The 25,409-nt window shown below is 39.5% G+C and overlaps 1 protein-coding gene across 2 annotated transcripts in view; it reads left to right on the plus strand.

Annotated features, from left to right (window-relative positions):
• Window positions 1-25,409, plus strand: part of LOC126256707 (acylamino-acid-releasing enzyme-like) — a 129,378-nt gene that overhangs the window by 8,480 nt on the left and 95,489 nt on the right. For both annotated transcript variants that reach the window (XM_049955503.1, XM_049955504.1), the window contains exons 4-5: window positions 2,783-2,928; window positions 18,481-18,748. In XM_049955503.1, coding sequence (XP_049811460.1) covers window positions 2,783-2,928; window positions 18,481-18,748 — 414 coding nt within the window. The remainder of the gene's footprint in view (window positions 1-2,782; window positions 2,929-18,480; window positions 18,749-25,409) is intronic.

Consider the following 25,409-nt stretch of genomic DNA (forward strand, 5'->3'; position numbering starts at 1 on the left):
CTGTGACTTCCATCTCCGCTCCTTGTCCTCTTCCCCATGTTTTCTTCCAACAACCCGCCCTTGGGTAGCTCCCTGGCATTAGATTCAGATGGATCTCTTCCGGGGTCTGAACGCCTCAATAGCCCCACTAGTGTTCCGTGGTTTGTTCCCAATGCTTTTACATGGGTTTCAGAATGCCATTGTTTTTTTTTTTACACCGATGATTTTAAATGATCTCATGAGATATGCTATCACGTGTTCCATTGGCATGGAACATCGTCTCTTGCGTGCCACGTGTAGGGTATTGACTGCAGAATTGATGGCCATTGTTGGGCCCTCTGTTTTATTAAACGCTTCTCCCGCACCTGATTTTTATTATGTAAGGACTCAGTGGCTGGCCTTCAGGATATCACTCAGTGGTTCTCCCGCCATCCCTTAAGCTCTGCTATCCACGACCTTCTCACTGATCGTGGTGCCATTGCTTGTCTGGTCGACTTCCTTTGCGTTCCTGGTCACATAGGTAATAAACTTGCTGATCATCTTGTTTTGGGAGGGGGGGGGCATCTACCCCCCTTTTCTCTTTGACTCCTCTGGGAGCAGATTTGTGGCATTACATGAAATCCCTTTTCGCTCAATTGTGGGTATACTCTTGGGAGCCTCCCCCCCCCCCCCACCCCCCTCACCAGGGCTAATAAACTTTGTGCCTTCAAGGAGACTCCCTCCAAGTGGCATTCCTCCCTCTGCCTCTCCTGGTGGAATCTACCATCTTCGTATTGGCCATACTAGGTTGATCTATGGGTTTTTACTCCAGAATGAGCTCCCTTCCCATCTCCCCCTACCCGCCCCCCCTCCCCCTTTATAGTTATGCGGCTCCACTCACAGTGATCCATATTTTGCTGGACAGCCCCTGCTTCGGCTCTTCACACTAAATGTGCCCACCTACCTTCCTTGTTTTGGCTGTTGGTGGACAAACCTTGCATTATTAGATGTGTCCTCCGTTTTCTTCACAAAAATGATTTGTACTCGCAGGTATAAGTTCTTGAATTTTCCTCTGGAATTTGAGTCCCTCAGTTAGCATAGGCATTGGTTGTTAAGGCCTTGTTGACCTTGCCTTCACTCCAGCCAGGTTCTCTCCGCCTTTTCCCTACATTTTATATGGTGTGTTGTGCTGTTTTGTTTCCTCTTTTCTTGCATCTTCTGCCCCTTCCTGTTGTACCATGATAATGGTATAGTACAGTGTGGTGTGGGTGTCGAGATGGTTCGGTGGCGATGTTAGTGTCCCTCTGCACTTAACATTTCTGGGGCATTCCTGTTCTCCTTGTTTCCACCCACCCCCCTCCTGTTCTGTCCTCTTACTGTTGCCCTGATGTCCCTTTTCCTCTTTGTTTGCACGTTATCCTTTCCCCTCAACTGGACTGTGCTGTTTGTGTTGTTCCTCCCTTGATTTATACTATCTTAGATCACGGGACCAATGATATCACTGTGTGGTCCCCACCCCCAAATCAATCAATCAACCAACCAAACGACCGACTGACTAACCAACCAGTATTTACTCTAGTGAGATAAATATTTCTTTTGGTATGCTCTGGTGATTTACTTTCAAATTGTCGGTATAACGGCACCAACACTGTGGTTATATTTGGATGATGCAGTTGCAATCCACCATGAGCATTTGTCCATGCCTGTGGCAAGGTTGCACCAGTCATCTTTCTGGAAATTCCACCATAGTCTAAGAAAAGATGTGATGATGGAGTCTGGATACCAAGCACAAGCATGACTGGCCAATGTTGGCTTTTTGGGAAGTTATGGAGCACCTTCCTGCTGGCATGTTGTAGTTCATTTGCAGTTTACTTACAGACTTGACTATAAAACAACTGTATTGGTATCAAACCATATTTCTGACATGTGCCTCTAAATTGACTTCCCATGGTTTGCGTTAACTGACTGCTAACTCAAAAATGTTTTTTTTTTTTCCCATGGTGAACATCCCATGAGGCATTTTTTATTCGTTTTTGTTTTCATGTGTGCAGTATTAATGTTTTAATTTGTTCATTTTCACCCACTCATTCATTCATTTATTCATTCGTTCATTCTGTTTTGCTTATTTATTGATTAATTCAGTCATTGTGTTCAGAGAGCCCATCAACGAATACACTAAAAAAAGAGAAGCAAATTTTACAAATTTAATCCGTACACTGCATTAGCTATGAACTATCGCTGTACTGCCTGATAATATTTGTGCTTATGCTAACTGTTTGTAAGCTAACAAATTCAGAGGAAAGCTGCTGCTTTCTCAGTTGTATTAATTAGTCCTTGTTTATTGTTTGTAGTGCTTTGAGACTGGCTGTGGAGCTTTTTTAAATAAATAATAGTCTGATTCACAAAATGGGTATGGCAGGTAAAGGCAGTAAAAGATCTGTTTTAATGGCACTGCTACATTCTTGCCTAAGATGAGGGGCCTTATTTCTTGATACAACCATCCATCAAGCTTTAGATTTTCTATGGTTGCCCAAAGTCTGTTGCAGTCAGTTTCTTTGCAAAAGAAAATGGCGGCTTTCTTTCCCCACCTGATGCCTAGTTTGAGCCTGTTGTCAGTCTCTAATGGCAGGTTTTTAAGTTTTTTATCTCAGTTTGTATGAGCATATACATTTTGCTATTAAGGAATCATTTAATTTGTTTCAATTATTTTGTTATCTCATTATTAAAGTTTACATACGAGTACTTAGATAAACATTGTTTCATATTTTTACAAATTACATTGCATAAAAATTAATGTATTTGTTGGTATGTTCACCATTCTCAGCTGATTTTGGCTCATTCGAATGGTCACCATGTGGTGAAAAGGTTCTGTACATAGCTGAAAAGAAATTACCTAAAACTGAACCATTTTATAAACCAAAACCACTGGATACAAAGGGCAATGGCTCGGGTGATGCAAAGCCATTAAGAGTAAGTATAGAACCACTGGTAATACAGGGATTAACTCAATAATACTGTTTATACTTTTGCTTCATGAGAGTAATTCACAGTGTGTTTTGATGTGCCATTCTAATGCATTCTGCCATAAGTATAATGAACCAAGATCTGTTTTGAGGGTATTTTTGTATGTTTTTCCTGTCATTCCTCTCTTCTAATTGCTCTTTTATTTATGTTTGATTTGTGATTTCATTATCAGTGTGGTTCTGTAGTGGAAACAAAATTAACTGAAGCACTGTGTTAGATAAAAATTGAGTCCAGACTGGGACTCAAACTCAGAAATTTGCCTTCCAGGCAATTCTCTTAGACTTGATATATTAAGATATGATTTATAGGGCAGCCACACACTTCCATTGTGCCAGCACCCCTCTCTTAATTACAATGTCACAGAAGTTCCTCTGTTGGACTAGCACTCGTGGAAGAAAGGATACTGTAGAAAAATAGCTTAACCGCAGCGTATGGGTTTATTTTCAAAATGAATCTTGCACTCTGCAGCAGTGCGTGCACTATTTTGAAAGAGCAAGGGAAAGCAATAGATAGAATGATGGTAATTAACTGTATATGTCAACATATATATACTTGGGGGAGGGTTTTTTTTTTTTTTTTAGCTTGATGGAGGTGTCAGTGTTTGCTTCCCTACAGGCTGAAATAGTAGTCTCATTTCAGTGAAGGCTTAAGTGGTTTCCTCAGCAGCAGCAGCAGCCGGCCGCAGTGGTCTCGCGGTTCTAGGCGCGCAGTCCGGAACTGTGCAACTGCTACGGTCGCAGGTTCGAATCCTGCCTCGGGCATGGATGTTTGTGATGTCCTTAGGTTAGTTAGGTTTAAGTAGTTCTAAGTTCTAGGGGACTAATGACCACTGCAGTTGAGTCCCATAGTGCTCAGAGCCATTTGAACCATTTTCTTCCTCAGCAGTAATTTTGATCTTAAAGAATGAGCAATTATTTAATTCCGTTATCTTACCTTTAACCCTGACACAGCTCTCTTGCTGCACATAGTGTCTTGAAAGTAATAAGATAAAGGTAGATAGTATTTTCATAGGTTTACAAAAGGCATTCAACACTGTACCACATCACTAGCTGAAAACAAAGACACAGTCAAATGAAGTACCTTATCAGCTATGTGACTGACTGCAAGTATTTTCAGTTGGTACCACCCTGCATGTTCAGCTTTACTGCAAGAAAGTGTAATAAGACTGTTAATGTCTTTAATATACCTAATGATTTATGAGATAGTATTATAACCCTCATGTAGTGCCATCAGTGCTTATTGAACACAAGTTAGTTGTGTAGCAACGAATTTAGATTGTGTATTAATTCACAGACCAATAACAGTAATAGTTTTTGAACAGTAATAGTTTTTGGTTGAATATTCATCTGAGCCACAGTAGAAATTAATATGAGACAGTTCCTGATTAATAATCAAACAATGGGAAATACTGGTCAGAATATCAGCAGTTATGAAAAGGACAGATTGCTACGTGCCGTAAAGATTACACGTGAGCTGCAGACAGGCACAACAAAAAGGCTGTTACACACAAAGCTTTTGGCCGAAGTCTTTTACAGAAAAGAAAAGAAAACACGCATACATTAACACCAGGAGGCACAGCACTGTCATGAATGAACACTATCTCCGGCCACTTTAATCAGTCTAAAGTGGCCAGAAATAGTGGCCGCTTGCATCAGTGTGTGTGTGTGTGTGTGTGTGTGTGGTTTTTTTTCCCCTTTAGTAATCAAAGTTCGTTTAAGTCCTCTGGTAGAGGTGAGTAGGACAAGAGAAACTGAGGAAGAGACCACTGCCAGCTGGCCTTTGTAAATGGACCGCCAAAAGTCGTCGTAGATATCTTTTGCTAATTGCTGTAATCGCACTATTTCACTCCCATTTACGGAGCTTGTTAGCACTTGATGTTAGGTTGGCGCCATTACAAAATATTGTATTGTAGTAATCGCTGCTGCTTGCTGGATCACTGCTGTGTCTCGTTGCTGATGCTGGCTCTAAATCTGGTTGTCTAGGGTAAACACATGAGGTTCCGTGTTTTTCATGTGCTTTTGATGATAAAGAACGAGCGAAACCAACACGTATGTAAACATCAAATATTTATTACTTTAGTGGCCATATTAATTCCACTGTCCACCAAAGACCATAACACAACACAAAGTAGTACTTCCTTTACATGTTCTTTGCATTGTTTTGACAAAACATTAACACAGAAACACACTTCACCAAAGTGACATTCCGACTGCCCCTGACTGCCTCCGACTGCTCTGTATTTATAACATTGTCAAAGAACTACTAAAAAGAGATATAGTTTATAAGTCACATGTACATCTGTTATCATAATTTGTGCAGAAAAGTTATTAAATTGCATCGAGTGACATAATTTAACATGTTATTAAAATGACAGACAGATTTGTTGACTTGACAGAATAATTCTTTGTTACAAAAAGGCTGTTTTTTAGAAGTTTGTCAATTGACTTCTCTAATTTGCATAAATAAGTAAGTAACATGAATTATGAAGAATTACATTGGTTTTCGTCTAAAATAGGATTGATTACATGAATACTGAGTGAAAACGCTCCTAGTGAACAAATAGGTTTCACTGGGTGATTTTTATTTAAGGAGATCCAAAATACCTATGTTGGCCACTATTTTTCGTACTTCATATTAATTATTTAAGATGAACTTAGTGTTTTTACATGATGACATTTGCTGTATCAGTGATCAAGTGATATTAACTTTTGTATGGGTCAGTTATTCAGTATAATTTAATGGGTTGACTGTTTATGGAGACATGTTGTGCAATCTTTGTTAACATACACAATAACTTTTCTATAATCATAAATACTCGTTAAACTGGTTGAATTTGGAAGGGATCGCATACTTCATTAAAGTAAAGCCTTTAATATGTTCCGTTACAATACCCCCCTCGGGTAATATCATTTACAGAATGTTAATGATATTAGCCGACTAGGACAAATGTGTCAATTACTATGCATGATGTGTATGTATACAACAACCGTTACACCGTTTCAAAATGACTTTTTCCTGAAAATATTTTAGTTGTGTTGTTTCAAATGCACTTTGTGTTATGTCAATCAGTATGACAGCATAATAAAAATATTTAGTAATACATGAAAGTAAAAAAAATGTTAATCTTTGCTCCCAGTGAGCCACATGGAAAATGATCAAAAACAGACACAAATATATCACATGCGATTTTAAGATATATAAAAAATAAATATGTAAATTATTTCAAAGTCAGCTCTCATTGTGTCACAGATTAGTCAAGATAATAGAAGGAACATAAATATATTACATAGATGGACAGGTCATATGTCCATAAGAAAATTTTGCAACTGTCTTTTTCTTTTGAGCCACATAAAAGAAATGAAAACCAAGAACATAATTATAAGTATGGACATGATATATAAATACACACACTAGTGAAGTCACATGTATGAATATAATATGCATTTAAAAAGGAAATGAAATATTTAAAAAACTTGTCTCCCATTGAGACACATAGTCAAGATAGTACAAGAACATATGAATACTAAAATTGGACACTTAAATTGGTCACAACATAACACAAACATCAAACTTGGTGAACATCTGATTAGCTGTAGAAAATTGTCCACAAATCTTATGTCTAAGAAAACAATAGTAACACAATGATGGGTCTTGCACCAAAATTTTTACATTGTCTTTTATTTGGTGCAATCATGTCCCATATTCAACAATACAAAAAGAAAGTAATAAATGTTTGTCACCTCTTTGGGTGCATGGTTAAACTTGCCCCTTGCAAGTAAAGAAGATGTCTCCAAATTTAATATTCAACGGTGACAATAAAAATATAAAAACATTCTCTCAGAAATCTGGAACTTTTCCAGGGTCTGTAGTATGAGTGGTAGTTGCTACTTGACACATCCAGTAAAAATCTTTGCTGATCACATGCTTTATGGAAAATGGGTAAGTAACTGTATTTAAACAGGGAAATGTGCTTAATCATGTTTATATGGTTTCAATTCAGTGATGTTTCTTAGTCCAAATAACCTTCTTGATCTGGGAAAGATAAGTCTATACGCATTAGGACGTGGGCTTTCTTTTATTTCAAATGGACAAATGTCAATGTTTACTTTAACATATAGATAACCTAGCTCAACATCTTTGTCTACTTCAGTATTTTCAAACAATAGATCATTTTCAATTCCTTTAGTTCCTAAGTCTAATTCCTCTTTCCTACACTTAGACACATCCCTCTCTGTTTGCAAAGCATTGACATTTAAACATAAATCTTTGTATTCATCTGTTCCTTTTAACACTGTGTTGTCACTTAACAACCTACTGTTTTCACCCCCTTTTTTATAAAGTCCACTACGGATTTTTATCCACCATATAGGATACAAGGTTGCACTTACCTTTGCTAATTCTTTCCAAAAGGCATCTTTGTTTATACAGTTTCCATAGTTGTTCCACAAAACTTCTAAAAACTTTTCCCTTTTTTCTTGAAAACACCCATTTACATTCCATCCCTTTATATTTTCTTTAATATTATTCTTATTACCATTCTCATAGATTAGCATTTCATAGTTCCCAATAGGCAATAGCTTGTCCTCAGATACACATTCCCTAGTCTGCATTTCACTTAAATTAACCTCATTATTACCCATGTTTGTCACATCACTTACCTTTATCTCATCATCACTTTTCAATTCTACAAATACTTTTATTTCTTCCTCTACACTCTCATCAATAACATCACTTGATTTAGGATCATTATTTAAATGTCCCTCTATTACTTCTTCCTCCTCCTCAACAACAACAACCCCATCTTCAGTTTCCCCCCTATGTATCTGAATCTCAGCAATTGAGTCTTTGGTTCCATTAAACACTTCGTCATCCCCCTTCTTATCAAATAAACCCCCCAAAATAGATTCTACTTGTGGTGTGTCTGACTTGTTATTCACACCAGTATCCTTTTCAGCCCAACTATGGAACTCTGCAATACCTTCAACTTCTGCACTTTCACTAACTACCTGTGCTTGAACACAGTTTTTATTAACTGTATCACTTTTACTCATAGTATCCCAAAACCTTTTATTAAATTCTAATTTATTCATTCTAACAACTTCAGTATTTTCATGGTAATTACTCTTTACATTGTATCCTCTCCTTTTCCAGTTTCGGTTATGTGTTGTCCTGTCATAATATTGTCTAGCCCCAAAACTACGGACATCTAATGGGACTGTCCACCGTTTCCCGGCTGGTTTCCTCGGTCTGTCCGTTTGTAGCTGTCGTTTTGTTCACTAGTTTCAACAAACCCCCTTCTATCTTGTTCTCTTCCCCAATACCTATTTCTATCATTCCTGTTATCTCTCCTCCATCCTCCCTCCTGCGTATTGTTTCTGAAATCATTTTCATATCTCCTATCTCCCCTATTTGGAGCATTATTTCCAGAATTTTCAAAGTCTCTCCTCCCATAATAATCTCTATTTACATTCCTGTTCCACCCCCCCATACTGGTTGTTGCCAGAGCCAAAACTTTGGTTATTTTCTCTTTCCAAGGCCCTATCTAATCTATCTACAAATTTCAGGAACTCTTCCATTGAATCGTCTGGTCCATGGACCAATTCCCACTGCAGTCTCTCTGGTAATCTTCTTTTTAAAACATCAATTTGTGTCATAATATCAAAAGAATTATTTAAGTGAGCAAGTTTTTTCAATTGATCTCTGCAAAATTTTTGCATTCCCCCAACTTTCCCTCTATACACTGGTCCATTTAGAAATTCTGACTTTAATCTGGCTTGTATGGACTGTGACCAAAATTTACAAATAAATTTGGCTTCAAACTCTTCAAACGTATTCCAAGAATCATTATTCTCATTTGCCCAGGATAGGGCCTCCCCTTCTAGAAACCGTTTTACTAACTTAATTTTTAGGTTATCTGACATTCCTACAACAAACATATCCTTACATTGGTGAATAAAGTCAATAGGGTGCAGATTTTCACCAGGAAAGCATTTCACATGGATGTGCCCATACATTGTATTTTGATTGTCAAACATTTGTTTTGACATCAATGCATCTTCCAATTGTGTATATTTAGTGTGTATATTTTCTACTTTTGTATCTACATTAGTGGTGTACAGGTTGTATTCCTGTTTAAGGTTTTCTGATGTTTTGTCTATTCTCTGATCTAATCTTTTAGCTTCAGTATCTACTCTGTTGTAGATGACAGCAATGCTGTCTGTGTTCGCTTGTATGTTTTCATTTAAACTTTCAACTTTAACTTGAAATTCTTTTCTGAAGTGTATCAACTGTTCGCTAGTGTTCTTGCTGAGGGTAGTTTTAATTTCCTCGCACTTCTCATTGAGATGAGTACTTAATAGATCAAAATCCAAACTTAACTTATTCAGTCTATCTGTGTTTTCTTCAAGTTTCAAACTTACTTGTTCACTTAATTGTTGAAAATCCAAACTTACTTTCTCACTTGCTTGTTTAGAATCCAAACTTAACTTATTCAGTCTATCTGTGTTTTCTTCATGTTTCAAACTTACTTGTTCACTTAATTGTTGAAAATCAAAACTTACTTTCTCACTTGATTGTTTAAGTTGCGAGCTTATTTGAGTTGCAAACCCTGCTAGCCACTCTGTTAAGTTTAATTGTTCACCCTCCCCTGGTTCAATTTTTACATTTCCTACGCTCTCATCCCTCTCAGGTAGAGACATTTTAACAAATAATTATTTTAAATGACAACAACAAAATACCTTGCTTTATGCTATGATGTCGTGATCGGTGTTCTTGTTGGCTTTCTTCACTTCTATTCAGTTTTATCGAAGATGAAGTCTTGATTGATGAAATCCATTGACATAATCCAGACGTTAATCTTCCGAGCGGTGTGATGATAGTTCTTCGTAGTCGCACAAACACACTTTATTTATTTATTTTTGAGATATTTTCACTGTTGCCACACTGCACAAATAAACTTTTTTGGAATGCTAAGCACTTACGAAATTTATCGCTGCACTATTATCATCGATGCACTTAAAGATCCCGGACGAGCCCCTACTTTTGTAAATGGACCGCCAAAAGTCGTCGTAGATATCTTTTGCTAATTGCTGTAATCGCACTATTTCACTCCCATTTACGGAGCTTGTTAGCACTTGATGTTAGGTTGGCGCCATTACAAAATATTGTATTGTAGTAATCGCTGCTGCTTGCTGGATCACTGCTGTGTCTCGTTGCTGATGCTGGCTCTAAATCTGGTTGTCTAGGGTAAACACATGAGGTTCCGTGTTTTTCATGTGCTTTTGATGATAAAGAACGAGCGAAACCAACACGTATGTAAACATCAAATATTTATTACTTTAGTGGCCATATTAATTCCACTGTCCACCAAAGACCATAACACAACACAAAGTAGTACTTCCTTTACATGTTCTTTGCATTGTTTTGACAAAACATTAACACAGAAACACACTTCACCAAAGTGACATTCCGACTGCCCCTGACTGCCTCCGACTGCTCTGTATTTATAACATTGTCAAAGAACTACTAAAAAGAGATATAGTTTATAAGTCACATGTACATCTGTTATCATAATTTGTGCAGAAAAGTTATTAAATTGCATCGAGTGACATAATTTAACATGTTATTAAAATGACAGACAGATTTGTTGACTTGACAGAATAATTCTTTGTTACAAAAAGGCTGTTTTTTAGAAGTTTGTCAATTGACTTCTCTAATTTGCATAAATAAGTAAGTAACATGAATTATGAAGAATTACATTGGTTTTCGTCTAAAATAGGATTGATTACATGAATACTGAGTGAAAACGCTCCTAGTGAACAAATAGGTTTCACTGGGTGATTTTTATTTAAGGAGATCCAAAATACCTATGTTGGCCACTATTTTTCGTACTTCATATTAATTATTTAAGATGAACTTAGTGTTTTTACATGATGACATTTGCTGTATCAGTGATCAAGTGATATTAACTTTTGTATGGGTCAGTTATTCAGTATAATTTAATGGGTTGACTGTTTATGGAGACATGTTGTGCAATCTTTGTTAACATACACAATAACTTTTCTATAATCATAAATACTCGTTAAACTGGTTGAATTTGGAAGGGATCGCATACTTCATTAAAGTAAAGCCTTTAATATGTTCCGTTACACCTTACATTTGCCCATCACAGAAGTTCAAGTGACTGGCCTGCAGTGCCGACCATGTTCTCTTTGCAGATGTGAGCAATGTTAAGTGTATCGTTATGTCCATATCTTCCAATGACACATCCGACAGGGCAACTAAATCCCTCCCTCCTGGAGCTGACATGTAGTGCCAGTGTAGGGAAGGACGATATGGCAAAAATGGTGGGGAGCTGGGTGAAGTCAAGACAGAAGGCTCCTGGAAGGCTGCCAGGACTACCAGCAACAGTAGTACTGCATACGGAGCTTCTTACATAAGCCTGGAAACTGATGGGAGTGGAGGTGTCCCTGCTGGGCAAAGCAGGTCCGGTAATTCAAAAGTCTTTTAAGCCATAATGATGTCCTTGGGTGGGTCTCACAATATGCAGGGAGGACCAGGTGGCCATCCTCTGTGACCCGGAAATTGAGGGAGCCTTATGGTTTAGTGGCGGCAGTGGACTCCCCGATCAGGGCGCCCACTCACCAGGGTGCAGCAACCGGAGCTGGCTGTGGTGCTGGTGCAGCATTCCACCACAAAGACCACATGGAACCCCCGCTGTTTTGCCAAAGACCCTTGGATCCATTCCACTTAACTGTGTGTGCCCACACTGGGGCCAATAAAATTCCGGGGTTGCATATGTGTTTGTGTTCCAGGGATGTACACAGGAGATCCAGAAGCATCCTGTAAGGGCACTCAAGAAGGAGCTCCACGAGGCCTTGACCATTGACAATAAGATTTTCAGCATTCACTCTGTTTAACTGTGAGCAAACCTCTCTGTCAGCCCGCCAGACTATTTGAGGTTGATGGAAAGATAGTATGTTAACAGCTCTGATTCCATTGTGGCTGCTAAACTTTTTGGAATTGATTGCTGTGGGGACTGTTGTTGGTAATCAGTGTGTGGTATAAACTCTCTGTTGTGATGATCTGGTCCCAGCCTCCCACAGAAGCCATCATTGTTATCTGCTGGACATTGATCCAGTAACTGCATTGGCCTTGGCTATGGCACGAATGATTAGGATGGACTGGCTGATGTGCTGGGCAAGAGGCGCACTGTCGCACCAACCATACAATATCCTCATCAGTACAAGATTTAGTCGCATGCCAGTTGCTTCCTTCTTCATATACCTCAATGTGATTGATGCATGGGCTGAAGCATCAAATGTTGCAAGGAGGACAATACAACCAACTGGCATTGTTATTCGTCTTCAGTGAAGAGTAAACCTGAAGTTGATGGCGTTGCTGAAAGAAACTCCAAAGCTCAGGTGTGTCTGCGCTTGATAGCTTGGGAGGCCAACATGACTGGACATACTGCAGTATCCGTTGAAGAAGCAGATTATGCATAAATACTGTAGCAATGTCCTAAAAATTTATAGGGAACTCATTGAATGATTGCTCCAATTGACTTTTGAGCTCAGAATAAATTGTTTCCTGGTTCTCAGATTCAGGATCTAGACCGGCTTGAAGGTGAGACAGTGCATCCTGTTTTAGTAAAAATGCAATAATGAAAAGGGTACTTGAAATACGTCAGATGTCTATTCTGTTGATAAGAGTGATGCACTGCGTACTGTGACAGTTTAACTTTGGGAACAAAAAGTGACATAAGTGGTTTGTAGTTGACTGATAAGATGGAGCTTGTGACAAAAAAAAAAAAAAAAAAAAAAAAAAAAAAAAAAAAAAAAAAAGGGCAAAATTTATGGGGAGCAAAGATGATGCTCCACACTTCCTTTGTGATTTCAGAATAATGATCCCGAGCTATTACCCTCTTAACTTCTGAGAGAGAAAAGGCATGAGGCTGTGTGACGATGACTGTGTCACCAGCACCAACAGCAAGTGGGGCTGGTAAATCACAAGGCAGATGGTGATTTGAGGGCTGATTTTAAGTGGGGAAAACCCCAGTGGCACTCTTTGAACCATTAAAAAGGGACTTCCTTTTTACAAAGACAATTTAATGGGAGGGACATGGAGGCTGCTTGGAGAATAAATCACACATAGTAATTCACTTTTCCAAGAAATACCTGAAAGTCTCGACACATTTAGGCATATGCATATTCTGAATAGCCTTTCCATACTCTGTGGTGGTCCAAAGGTCCTCTTCACTGTGAATAAAACATAAGTAAGTGACAGCTAATGGAAGGAGGGTGCATTTGGTAAAGTTAAATTAAGGATTTTTTTGTGCAAGGACAGCAAAAACCAGACAGAGATTGTGAAGGTGTTCATCTTGTATGATCAGTGACCAGAATACCTGCAAAAATCTGTTCTGGAGACCTCTGGAATATGATGGGACCACTAGTCATGCCAAAAGCCCATCTATTATATTGATACAGTCTGAATGATGCATTCAAGACTTATACCATCCATGAGTCTTCGTCAAGAGGCAACTGAAAATATGCTTTTGCGGGATCGATTTCTGAAAATAGTTTTATCTTCTGAAAGTTTAGAAAAGGGTTCATCTCAACAAGACAAATGATGAAAATCAAGTCCTTGTGAGCCTTTATGGTTTGCGTAAAGTTTCCACATGACCAAAGAGACACCCAGGTTTCCTGAACACCACTAATTGGGAAGCAAGGGACAAAACTTGTTGTTTTTCTGTTGCATCTAGTTCAATTTTAATCTCATCCTTAATGGCCAGTGGAATTGCTTTGCAGAATCTCGGACTTCCTGTCAGCTTTAAGACAGAGTGGACCTGAGAGTCAATTTCTTTCCCCAAACACAGTTCAAACTGTACTGCAAACTGCTTACGAATTGTGTCAGTGGCAGCACAGGATACTGATGATCTGAGGGAATGCATTGCATTATGCAATGAAAATGTGATAGTGGAATCTTCATCAAGACCAAATATGTTCTTGACTGACAGATACACCACAGCAAAAATGATAATGTCTGAGACACCTGATTGTAAGTTACTGTCAGTTGCACCCTAGAAGTGGCATCTTGTGCTTCACAGAGCAAGGGAGCAGTTGCACTTACATATATAGAATTTTTTATAACTGACATTTATGTGGTAGTATTTAAAAGAAAAGTCACTGCAGTGTCCTATACGGTTGTCCGCAACAAAATTTTACACAGTGCCGGCACCTGATCACTACCTGAAATGTTATTGATTTGTATTAGCTGGGGCTGATGGCTGGTGCCTGCCATGCTATGACTTACTTCTGCAGTATGACATCTATGTAAACATTTATAACAGTTGTCCTCATAATGTGAACATTTCAATCTGGAATGTAAAGAAAAACAGTCCATGCAACTTGGAAATGAAGTAGATTGCCACAAATGACACCTGGCACTAGCTCAGAGATTGTGGAGAATGCGGTGGGCTAGCAGCTGCTGAATGGAAATTAACCACTTTAGAGTCTGTTACAGAAACTGCTGCACTGAATCATCATGACCCTGAGCCACATGTGGAATGTCAGACTGCTGAAAAATTTTGTTGTGCTGCTTGTAGTATTTCAAATGCATATGCAATTCGCAGAGCCTCAGCTAGAGATGGATCAGACTGTCTTAAAGCTTGTTTGTGGAATTTCTTATCTGGGCTTAAGCTTACCACTAAAATACAAATTAAACTTTCTGTGTGTGATTTACTACACTCGCATATGAACTTGCATTTCGGACTCAGCTCCTTCAAATCTTCAATCCAAGATGCATAAATGACAGTTTTCATCTTTCGATGTTGTGAGAATTTTGGTCTTGTTGTTGCTACGTGCATTTTATTGCAAAAATGCATGGACCATAAAAAGAATGTCATACAATTGTAACACAGATGGCTCAGATGACAGGGCTAACTTTTCAATCAAGTGATATAACATAGGATATGTATCCAGCGAAAAGTTCAGTTGGTGATTTAGGTGTTTAACCTGACTTGCCTGGAAATGCAGCATGAGGTGTTTTTGATGTACTTACCAGTATTTCTCAGCCTTGTTAAATGGCTGAAATGTCGATTTAGCAGACAGCAACTGTGACTGCTGCAAAGGTGAACTAGTTCATTGCTTGGTCAAGTCCTGATGATGGTTTAATGTTACTGCCAAAGTCTTAGAAATATGGCCTCCACGGTGTGCTTGGTGAACCAAAACAGCAACCTTCTTGTTGCCAATGCTATAACCCTCATTTAGGGTCAACAATTTAGCTTCCACAACAACAAATTAAAGTTGTCTATTAGTTCGCAAACCAAACAATAATAGTTCTTGGTGGAATATTCATGCAATCCACAATTTAAATGCGAGACAGTTTGTGGGTGAGTTGAATAAAAGGCACTATTTGGGCACTAAGCACACTTCCAGTAATAAGAATTCTGTTACACTTCCAACGGCAGGTGACTTTGCAATTTTTTTTTGTGTCAAATTGGGGATCAATTATTTCAATAATTAGAATAATTATAAGGATTGTAATAAAAGAATGCAATCAAAAACTGAATTTAGAAGAGATTTTTAATTGACATTTAACATACAAGAGGCCAAAATTGTGGTCAGCATTATAAAAACAGGAGAAACTAAATTTTCCGAAGTGTTTGAAGTGTCACAGACTGTTAGAACAGCGAATGTGAGTGGAACTTCCTGTCACAGTAGCAGACACACAAGAGTGTCACAATATCATCTTATTGGATTGTCTACAGCATCATGACGGATGTATCCATGTTTGGATGCTCAGAGAGTGATAGTTACAGGATTGCACTTGTCATTGTTTTGGAGCAAGGTTGTGAAAATGGTTACAAAATTGCTGCCTTGAGAAGGTATTTGTGTAAGTGTGCAGGCCAGACTTGAGAACATGTAAAATGTGACTCCTGATGTTCCAGAGAAACAGAAAAAGATTGTATGGGAAAATAGCACTGCCACTTTACAAATAGCCCAGAAATTATATTCGATATAACAGCATGCTGTGCAGAATATTACGGAAAGTGCTGAATGTACAGGTGCATGTTGCCTGCTTCTGTAGGGTTAGGTGCACTAGCAGAGGCGAGTCAGAAAATAGCAATTGAGGAAGATACCAATGCCGAGTGGTCTATTTGCTCTCTACAGGAATGCTTATTACCAGCTGTGTTCCTGCTGCATATGTGGGCAGTGTTACACATATTGATACATCAGTTTTCTATTTGCATTTTGGCATGACTTTTACAGTTAGCAGCACTAATGGTTCAGTGATGAACCTGTTTTCAGGAAAGGATCTTTGCTGGATAATTGTATGGAAATACAGATTGACTTAGACAGTAATTGTACTTGTTATGCTGAAGTTAGCCAACAGTGTCAGATTACAGCATTAGTTGTAAAATTCTGGAACCTATTATGATGTTTACTTAAGGGTAACACTATGTAGTGATATGAATTGGAATGAACTTGTAAAACCAGTAATAGAAAAAAAAAAAAAAGACGAGAGAGAGGTTAAGATTTATTGGGAGACTTCTGGGAAAGAATAGTATTAATGTGTGAAGAATACCACATGTGACATTGTAGTGTGACCTGTTCTATAAGAGTGCTATGGTATTTAAGGTTGTTATCAACTTGACCTGAAGGATGACACTGGAAAAATTCAGGCACATTGCTAGGTTTGTTTCAATTTGGTACAGTTGATACAACTTACAGCAGCAACATGAGACTTAGAATGGGAATATTTGCAAGAAATGAAGTAAAGTTGTCATAAACATTGTTTGATTAAATGTAAGGAACAGTATAGAGGCATAACCTTTGTACAAATTCTGCCTGTGTTGTATGTGTTACATAAGAATCATGAGAATAACATATAAGATAAGTGCTCAAATGGCTCTGAGCACTATGGGACTTAACTTCTGAGGTCATCAGTCTATAAGATGAGAGCTTAAGATGTATGTGGTGCTCAAGTGCAGTGATATCCTCATTGTTTCATTTTAAGTTGAAAGAGGAGGGAGAGGAAGGGAAGGGAAGAAACTGTTGATGTCAGCTGCTTCAAGACTTTATATGGAATCAGCAGCTCCGAGTGAAAATGTGTTACAAACCGGGATTTGAACCTGGGGTCTCCTGCTTTGTAGGGAGTTGCATTAACCACTTTGCCATCTCAACACAGTGTTTATCGCAGTTGCGCAGACTGTCTTGGCACATCTCCTGGCCGACCCACACTCCCACCTAGCAGCACCTATCCGCAGTCCCCATCTTTATCCCCCATGCTCTTTACTTTAAGATTCCCACTTGAGGTCAAACAATATTGTTCATCCGCACTGAAAGTGGTTGATTCATTTCCCTGAAAGAACATATACCACACATTCATATAATTGATGTGCCTTGATGGGCAGTGAATCCGCCACCTTCAGTGAGGATGCGCAATATCGCTTGTCTACCTGCGAGAACATCAAAGTAGCGAGCATGACGGACGTGTTTGGGGATTGTAGATGGGAAAGTGCTCAATGGGAATGTGAGTTGGCCGGGAGGCATTCTGATATAGTTCACGCAATTGCAATAAACACTGTGTCCAGATGGCTCATTGGTTAATGCAACTGCCTAGTAAGAAGGAGATCTCAGGTTTGAATCGCAGTCTGGCACACATTTTCACTCATCACTGATGATTCTGCATAAAGTCCAGATGCAGCTGTCATGAATAGTTCCTTTTGTTTCATCTGCTTCCTCCCCCTCCACCTTCAACATACATAATATGTGGTCTAGCGGTTCCAGGCGCTCAGTCCGGAACCGCGCGACTGCTATGGTCGCAGGTTCAAATCCTGCCTCGGGCATGGATGTGTGTGGTGTCCTTAGGTTAGTTAGGTTTAAGTAGTTCTAAGTTCTAGGGGACTGATGACCACAGATGTTAAGTCCCATAGTGCTCAGAGCCATTTGAACCATTTTTCCATTCTTATGTTTTTTCCACTACCATAGCAAATTGTTTCTAGAATCTGATTCTGTTTATTTAAAATGGGCTCTCTTACGCTACTTAAGTTATTTTGTCATTTATTCCTCTGAATGAATACTTCCTTTTCTGGCCTAAATGGCAGATGCTTGGATTAATTTAATCACTTATTAATGTCAGGAAAGACCATTTCTGGCAGCTGTCTATTTTCGTGTACACAATTCTCATATGCCCAGTGTGTTTTCTGGTTTTTTGAGGTTTGAAATTGATGAATGAACTCGCCATTGGTACAAAGTATTGGAGAACCTAGATACAGAGGCTTGTATACTAAACTTCAGATTTTTCATCTAACATAGTTGGAATCTGTTTCATTTCTTCAATTGTAAAATGAAGCACACAGTACGTACTAATATTTAAGAAAAAATTTTCATTTATCAGAAAAGAAACTTCCGGACACAAAACACTGCTATTTCACAACACCATCTAAACATTAAATATGGGGCAATCTGAAAGTGAAATCATAACTTTTGCTTTCAGGGTGAAGAATATCTTTTCCGTCCAGACTGGGGTGAACAGCTGGTCGGCAAGCACCAACCAGTAGTTAGTATTTGTGACACAAAAACAGATAAGATACAAATTTTGGAAGGAGTACCATCACATTTTTCACCTGGTCAAGTAATCTGGACACCAGATGGAGAAGGAGTAATAGGCGTCGTGTGGAAGAATGAGCCTCGCAGACTTGGTCTTATTTATTGCACCAACCGAGATAGTTACATATTTCACTTGACAATGGATGGGGCGTTCAGTGAGTCTTTGCACACTACTTTTAAATTACTAATTATTTTTAAGAATTACGTTACAGTATTTTTAGTGTGTTTTGTTTTGATTTGTTAGTGTGACTCTTCTGTAAATGTGAAAAAGGGTGATTGTTAAAGCTACATTTTGCTTATGGAATAATTTCGCTATGGGTTACAAGTTTTGCTGTTATGTGAGAGTATAATAATTCTTATTGCACTAGTGGAAGAAAAGGAAAAAAAAGGGAAACTGCGGAAGACTGCTGAGCACCTAGTAGGGAGATTTTGATTCTTGTCTGAATTTTATTATTAAGAGGAGAATAATCGAACATTAGAGCTTCTACAATGAAACAGAAAGTACAGAATGCTCTTGCGTTCAGCTTCTATGCCTGTTCTTACTGCAGTTATTATGTTTGTCACACACAATAGAAGTTTAAAATGTTCACAATCATCAATGTTATGCGAGTTGGAGAGATTGTGTAATGGTTTTATGTAAGTGTATGAAACCTGCTTCTCTTATTTTATAAATACAGTCCTTTTAGACACCACATTAGCAAACATGAGAATAGGCTCATACTAAAATCATTTAGAGACTACATAGTCATTACATTGTATTTTTTTTGAAATTTGAGAACTAGAAGTTCTGCAATAGGTTTTTCCCTTTGACATTCACTTTAGCGTACAGTTCTGACATTTAACATCGTATTCGTGTATTGGAACTGAAAATTCACATATTAGACACAGCGTACAAATTAGGTGAAACAGTGAGAGCAGTTTACCATTTCTACTAATAACCTGCAAAAGAAAGCCATACAGGACATCTACTTAATTGCCATGTACATAAGGGCCGAGAGTAGGAGCTGTTTAATCTTGAATACAGTATAGGGCACCAACTATTTTGTTAGAGCAAGGTTAAAACTCTTAGGAAATTTCCTGTGTAAACATGCACTCTTTTTTTTTTTTTTTTTTAAAAAAAAACCTCTGTTTGGACAGAATGCCCTTTTAAGGAGTTAGATATGTTAAAGTTCATTAGGATTTGACAGTCTTATCACCTATTTGTCTGTCCGCTTTTGTCTGTTAGTGGGTCAGTTAAGCTGACGCGACTTCTTTACTGCTTGGGGAGTATAAAACATTTATTATGACTGAAAAATTTTATTCTGACTTCTCATATAGCGGAGATGCTGAGTTGCAGATAGGCACAACAAAAAGAGTTTCTCACATAAAGCTTTTGACCAATGGCCTTTGTCAACAATACACACACACATATTGTTACATTCCAGCCTGGATTTACCATTGTTTGCTTTTATTCTGACTTCTGTCATTACAAGATATTACTGTGATCTGTGTTAGCAGACTTGAGTGTTGCTTCCAGAAATATAGGAATTTTGGTAACTGAAAACGCTTCCCACAGCCTGACATAATTGTGGAAGCATTTCAGATATGGTAACTGGTACCAAACCACATTTGTATCCAAGTCCTGCATGCTTGTAGGGTAATTAATCATAATGCGCAGGCCAGGCAAAGGTTGCAAATGGTGGTTGCCAACTGCGTCAGCACCAGTTTTTGATTCATAGTTACATATATTGTGTAATACTGCACCTGCAGGACTCGGCAACATTCATACCTGTCACCATTTGTATATGTTAGTGCTGCGAACATTATGATTCCTGTACTGATTGCTTTAGAGCTATGAATGTTGTTCATTTGTGTTGCTATGCCACATGCTAAATTTAAAGCTGGTTTGGTGATTTGTCGTTCCCTTACCAGTTCTGCTTCACTTTTATGCAAATGACTACATTAGGACAACACGGTGATCCAAGATACATCTGAAGGATCCATATCATACACTGGACTGCCTCTACATCATACACTGAGGTGACAAAAATTGTAGGATACCTTCTAACAGTGTCGGACCTCCTTTTGCCTGACTTAGTGCAGCAACCCAATGTGGCATGGACTCAACAAGTCGTTTGAAGTCTCCTGCATTCCATCTGTCCATCCAACCATCCATCCATTATGTACTGTGGATCTCATCATGAAGTACAACCTTCATGGACATCAGACGAGTCATTAGTGAAAGGCAGCAGCAGTCAGATTCTAATTCTGTATATTGTTTTAAAATTGAGTGCTACTAAACTTCCATATTATTTTTGTGCTTACACTGTCTGAACAGGCATAGCAAATTTTGCAGTAGACCTGTTGCTTCCTCCAGTTATACTAAGTAGAGTTTGTTCATTTACCACTAATCTCTTAATATCTATTTACTTCACAAGTAATTTATCAAAGAGAAAGAGCAAGTTTATAAAGATAAATCTGCATATGTTCCTTTCTGTTCTAACATGGCTCTCAGCTGATAGATTGTGTTTACGCAGTTAACTCTATTGTTAGCTCACAAGTTTGTATGCTGTATACTTTGAGTCATGCTGTCTCTATAGTTGTCTGTAAATGCGGACGAGTTTGCCAGTGCAGGATTTTGTGCACAAGCAGACCTCTCAATTATGTACCATAAATGTTTGACAGGATTCATGTTGGGTGATCTGGGTGTCCAAATCGTTCCATTGAATTGTCCAGAATGTTCTTGTGTGTGTGTGTGTGTGTGTGTGTGTGTGTGTGTGTGTGTGTGTTTTTGTGTGTGTGGTTTGAGGTTTTCGGGCGCTAAACAGAATGTTCTTCAAACCAGTTGCAAACAATTGTGGGCCAATGACATGGCGCATCATAATCCATAAAAATTCCATTGTTGTTTGTAAACATGAAGTCCATGAATGGCTGCAGATGTATCCAAGTAGCGGAACATAACCATTTCCAGTGTGACTCGTGTAAACCCAGCTGACGTTTATAGAGCCACCACGAGCTTGCACTGTGCCTGGTTGACAACTTGGGTCTATGGATTTGTGGGATCTGCACCACACTTGAACCCTGCTATTAGCACTTACCAACTGAAATTGGGACTCGTGTGACCAGGCCATAGTTTTCCAGTTGTCTATGGTCTAGCTGATATGGTCACGAGCCCAGGAGAGGTGCTGCAGGCGATGTCATGCTGTTAGCAAAGGCTCTTACATCTGGCATCTGCTACCATAGCCCATTAATGCCAAATTTTGTCGCACTGTCCTAATAAATATGTTTATTGTAGGTTCCACATTCATTTCTGTGCTTACTTCACAAAGTGTTGCTTGTCTGTTAGTACTAAAGACTCTATACAAACACCGCTGCTCTTTGTTTTTAAGTGAAGGCCGTCGGCCACTGCATTATTCATGGTTGAGAGGTAATGCTGGAAATTTGGCATTCTTGGGATGCTCTTGACACTGTGGATTGCAGAATTTGAATTCTATAATTATTTCCAAAACGGAATATCCAATGCGTTTAGCTCCAACTACCATTTCACATTCAAAGTTTGTTAGTCTGTTAGTTCCTGTCATGTAGCCATAATCATGTCAAACACCTTCTCACATTAATCACCTCAGTTCAACTAACAGTTCTGCCAATGGAGTGTCCTCTTATACCTTGTGTATGTAATACTACTGACATCTGTATATGTTCATATCACTGTCCCATAACTTCTTTCACTGCTGTGCATGTAGCCTTAAATGCAGTTGCCAAATGTGGCTCGGAACACTGATCTTGATGCCATAATTGATTTGCTTAAGTGTGTTCAAAAGGTGTCCTACTCGTGCTCTGATTTCTCATTGTATGATTCATCAGGAGGTTCAATTCAGTTCTGTGTGATAAAACACCTACTTTGTAATATGACTTTGGAGTATCTGTTGGTTTAACATAGTTTCAGGTGCTTAAAGGAGGCATAGCAGTTCTGTTGTGTAGCTGTGAATTTTAGGCACTTGTAAGCTGCAGTTTTTTATTGTTCCGAAATCATTCATAATGTGCAATTTTTTGCTTTTAGGAAGCTTTAATTGTCGAGTGTTCCATAGATTTCGTGTTTGTTTTGAATACAGTCAGAGCGTCCCTTTAGTCAACCATAGTGCCAGTAGTGTCAGTGTCATCGTAACTGCCATCTGCTTCACGTGTGCTGTGCATCGAACTACCTTAATTTCAGTATTAACTGTATTTTTCTTACTTATCACTTCTTCTTCCGTGTGTTTTTGCTTTCAGGAAGCTTTAATTGTCGAGTCCTAGTAATAGTGTTCCATAGATTTCGTGTTTGTTTTGAATAGTCAGAGAGAGTCCTCTTAGTCAACCATAGTGCCAGTAATACTAGTGTTTGTTTTCAATACAGTCCAGAGACAGGTAGTGCTATTTTCATTGTTTTCTGCAAGAAGTGGCTAGCAATCACAGTTTAGTCAACTATCAGCCGCCTTTAGTGAATTAGCAGTCCAGTTAAAAGTTGATTAACTCTCTACAGTAAATTGATTGCTTAGAATGGATAGGATGTGTGACTGCTGTGTACGGACGCAGGAGGAGCTGGCCACTGTTCGCAAACAGCTGAGCGTGTTGATGGCCACCGTCAACCGTCTTCAGGCTGCTGCCTCGGAGTGTAGTGGCAGTGGGGAGTCTGGTGCGTCGCATGGTACACCCCAGGTGTTACATGCTTCACTCACTGTCCCTGCTGTCGAGACATATTCGCGGGTACCGGGTGCGGTTGGGCCAAGGGGAGTGGGGGGTCATCGGCGTTCGCAGCGCACGAGGCGGAGGGTAAATGTGGAGGCTGGCTGTGTGGCTTCGCCCGCTCTGCCTATGAGTGGACATGTGGCTGCTCCTTCAGCAAGGTCCGAGCAGGCACACGGGGGGAGGGGTTTATTAGTTATTGGGAGCTCCAACGTTAGGCGGGTGATGGAGCCCCTTAGGCAAATAGCGGAAAGGTCGGGGAAGAAGGCCAGTGTTCACTCTGTCTGCTTGCCGGGGGGTCTCATCCGAGATGTGGAGGAGGCCCTGCCGGCGACGATAAAGAGTTCTGGGTGCACTCGACTGCAAATTGTTGCTCATGTCGGCACCAATGACTCCTACCGTCTGGGTTCAGGGGTCATCCTCAGTTCATACAGGCGGTTGGCGGAGTTGGTGAAGGCGGAAAGCCTCGCTCGCGGGGTGGAATCTGAGCTAACTATTTGTAGTATCGTTCCCAGAACCGATCGCGGTCCTCTTGTTTGGAACCGAGTGGAAGGCTTAAACCAGAGGCTCAGACGATTCTGCAGAGATCTGGGGTGCAAATTTCTCGACCTCCGCTATCGGGTGGAGAAATGTAGGGTCCCCCTGAATAGGTCAGGCATGCACTACACGCCGGAAGCGGCTACAAGGGTAGCGGAGTACGTGTGGAGTGCACATGGGGGTTTTTTAGGTTAGAGAATTTCCTCCCTAGGCCCGACAAGACGCTTCCTGAGATGCGGCAAGGTAGGAGTAGGCAAAATGCAACAGGGAATAACAATATTAATGTGCTAATAGTAAACTGCAGGAGCGTCTATAGAAAGGTCCCAGAACTACTGTCATTAATAAACGGTCACAACGCCCATATAGGGACAGAAAGTTGGCTGAAACCAGACGTAAACAGTAATGAAATCCTAAACTCAGATTGGAATGTATACCGCAGAGACACGCTGGACAGCGAAGGGGGAGGCGTGTTTATAGCGATAAGAAGTGCAATAGTATCGAAGGAAATTGACGGAGATCCGAAATGTGAAATAATTTTGGTGAAGGTCTTGGTTAAAGCAGGCTCAGACATGGTAATTGGATGTCTCTATAGGCCCCCTGGCTCAGCAGCTGTTGTGGCTGAGCACCTGAAGGATGATGCTGTGGTGTATCGAGAGATTGTAACAATGGAAAATTGTACTGAAATGCAGCAGGATCTGCAGCGAATTGACGCATGGTGCAGGGAATGGCAATTGAATCTCAATGTAGACAAGTGTAATGTGCTGCGAATACATAGAAAGATAGATCCCTTATCATTTAGCTACAAAATAGCAGGTCAGCAACTGGAAGCAGTTAATTCCATAAATTATCTGAGAGTACGCATTAGGAGTGATTTAAAATGGAATGATCATATAAAGTTGATCGTCGGTAAAGCAGATGCCAGACTGAGATTCATTGGAAGAATCCTTAGGAAATGGAATCCGAAAACAAAGATAGGGTTGATAGAAGAGATAGAGCAGATCCAACGGAGAGCAGCGCGCTTCGCTACAGGATCATTTAGTAATCACGAAAGCGTTACGGAGATGATAGATAAACTCCAGTGGAAGACTCTGCAAGAGAGATGCTCAGTAGCTCGGTACGGGCTTTTGTTAAAGTTTCGAGAACATACCTTCACCGAAGAGTCAAGCAGTATATTGCTCCCTCCTACGTATATCTCGCGAAAAGACCATGAGGATAAAATCAGAGTGATTAGAGCCCACACAGAAGCATACCGACAATCCTTCTTTCCACGAACAATACGAGACTGAAATAGAAGGGAGAACCGATAGAGGTACTCAGGGTACCCTCCGCCACACACTGTCAGGTGGCTTGCGGAGTATGGATGTAGATGTAGATTGATGTAATATAATTCTCTTGTCTATCTTTGCTTCCAGTCTGTTTCCCACTCTTGTGGTTTCTTCTAAACTTTTTTTGAGTAAGCTGTGGCCCATATTACTAGAGATTAATCTATTAACAGTATTTCAGTGTTTTAATCTCTCTTCCCACTGCTCTTGCTAAATGCAAGATGTTAACTTCTGATCTCAGTGTCCAGAAAATAAG

Source organism: Schistocerca nitens, chromosome 1 (genome assembly GCF_023898315.1).
Source record: "Schistocerca nitens isolate TAMUIC-IGC-003100 chromosome 1, iqSchNite1.1, whole genome shotgun sequence".
NCBI classification, from domain to species: Eukaryota; Metazoa; Arthropoda; class Insecta; order Orthoptera; family Acrididae; genus Schistocerca; species Schistocerca nitens.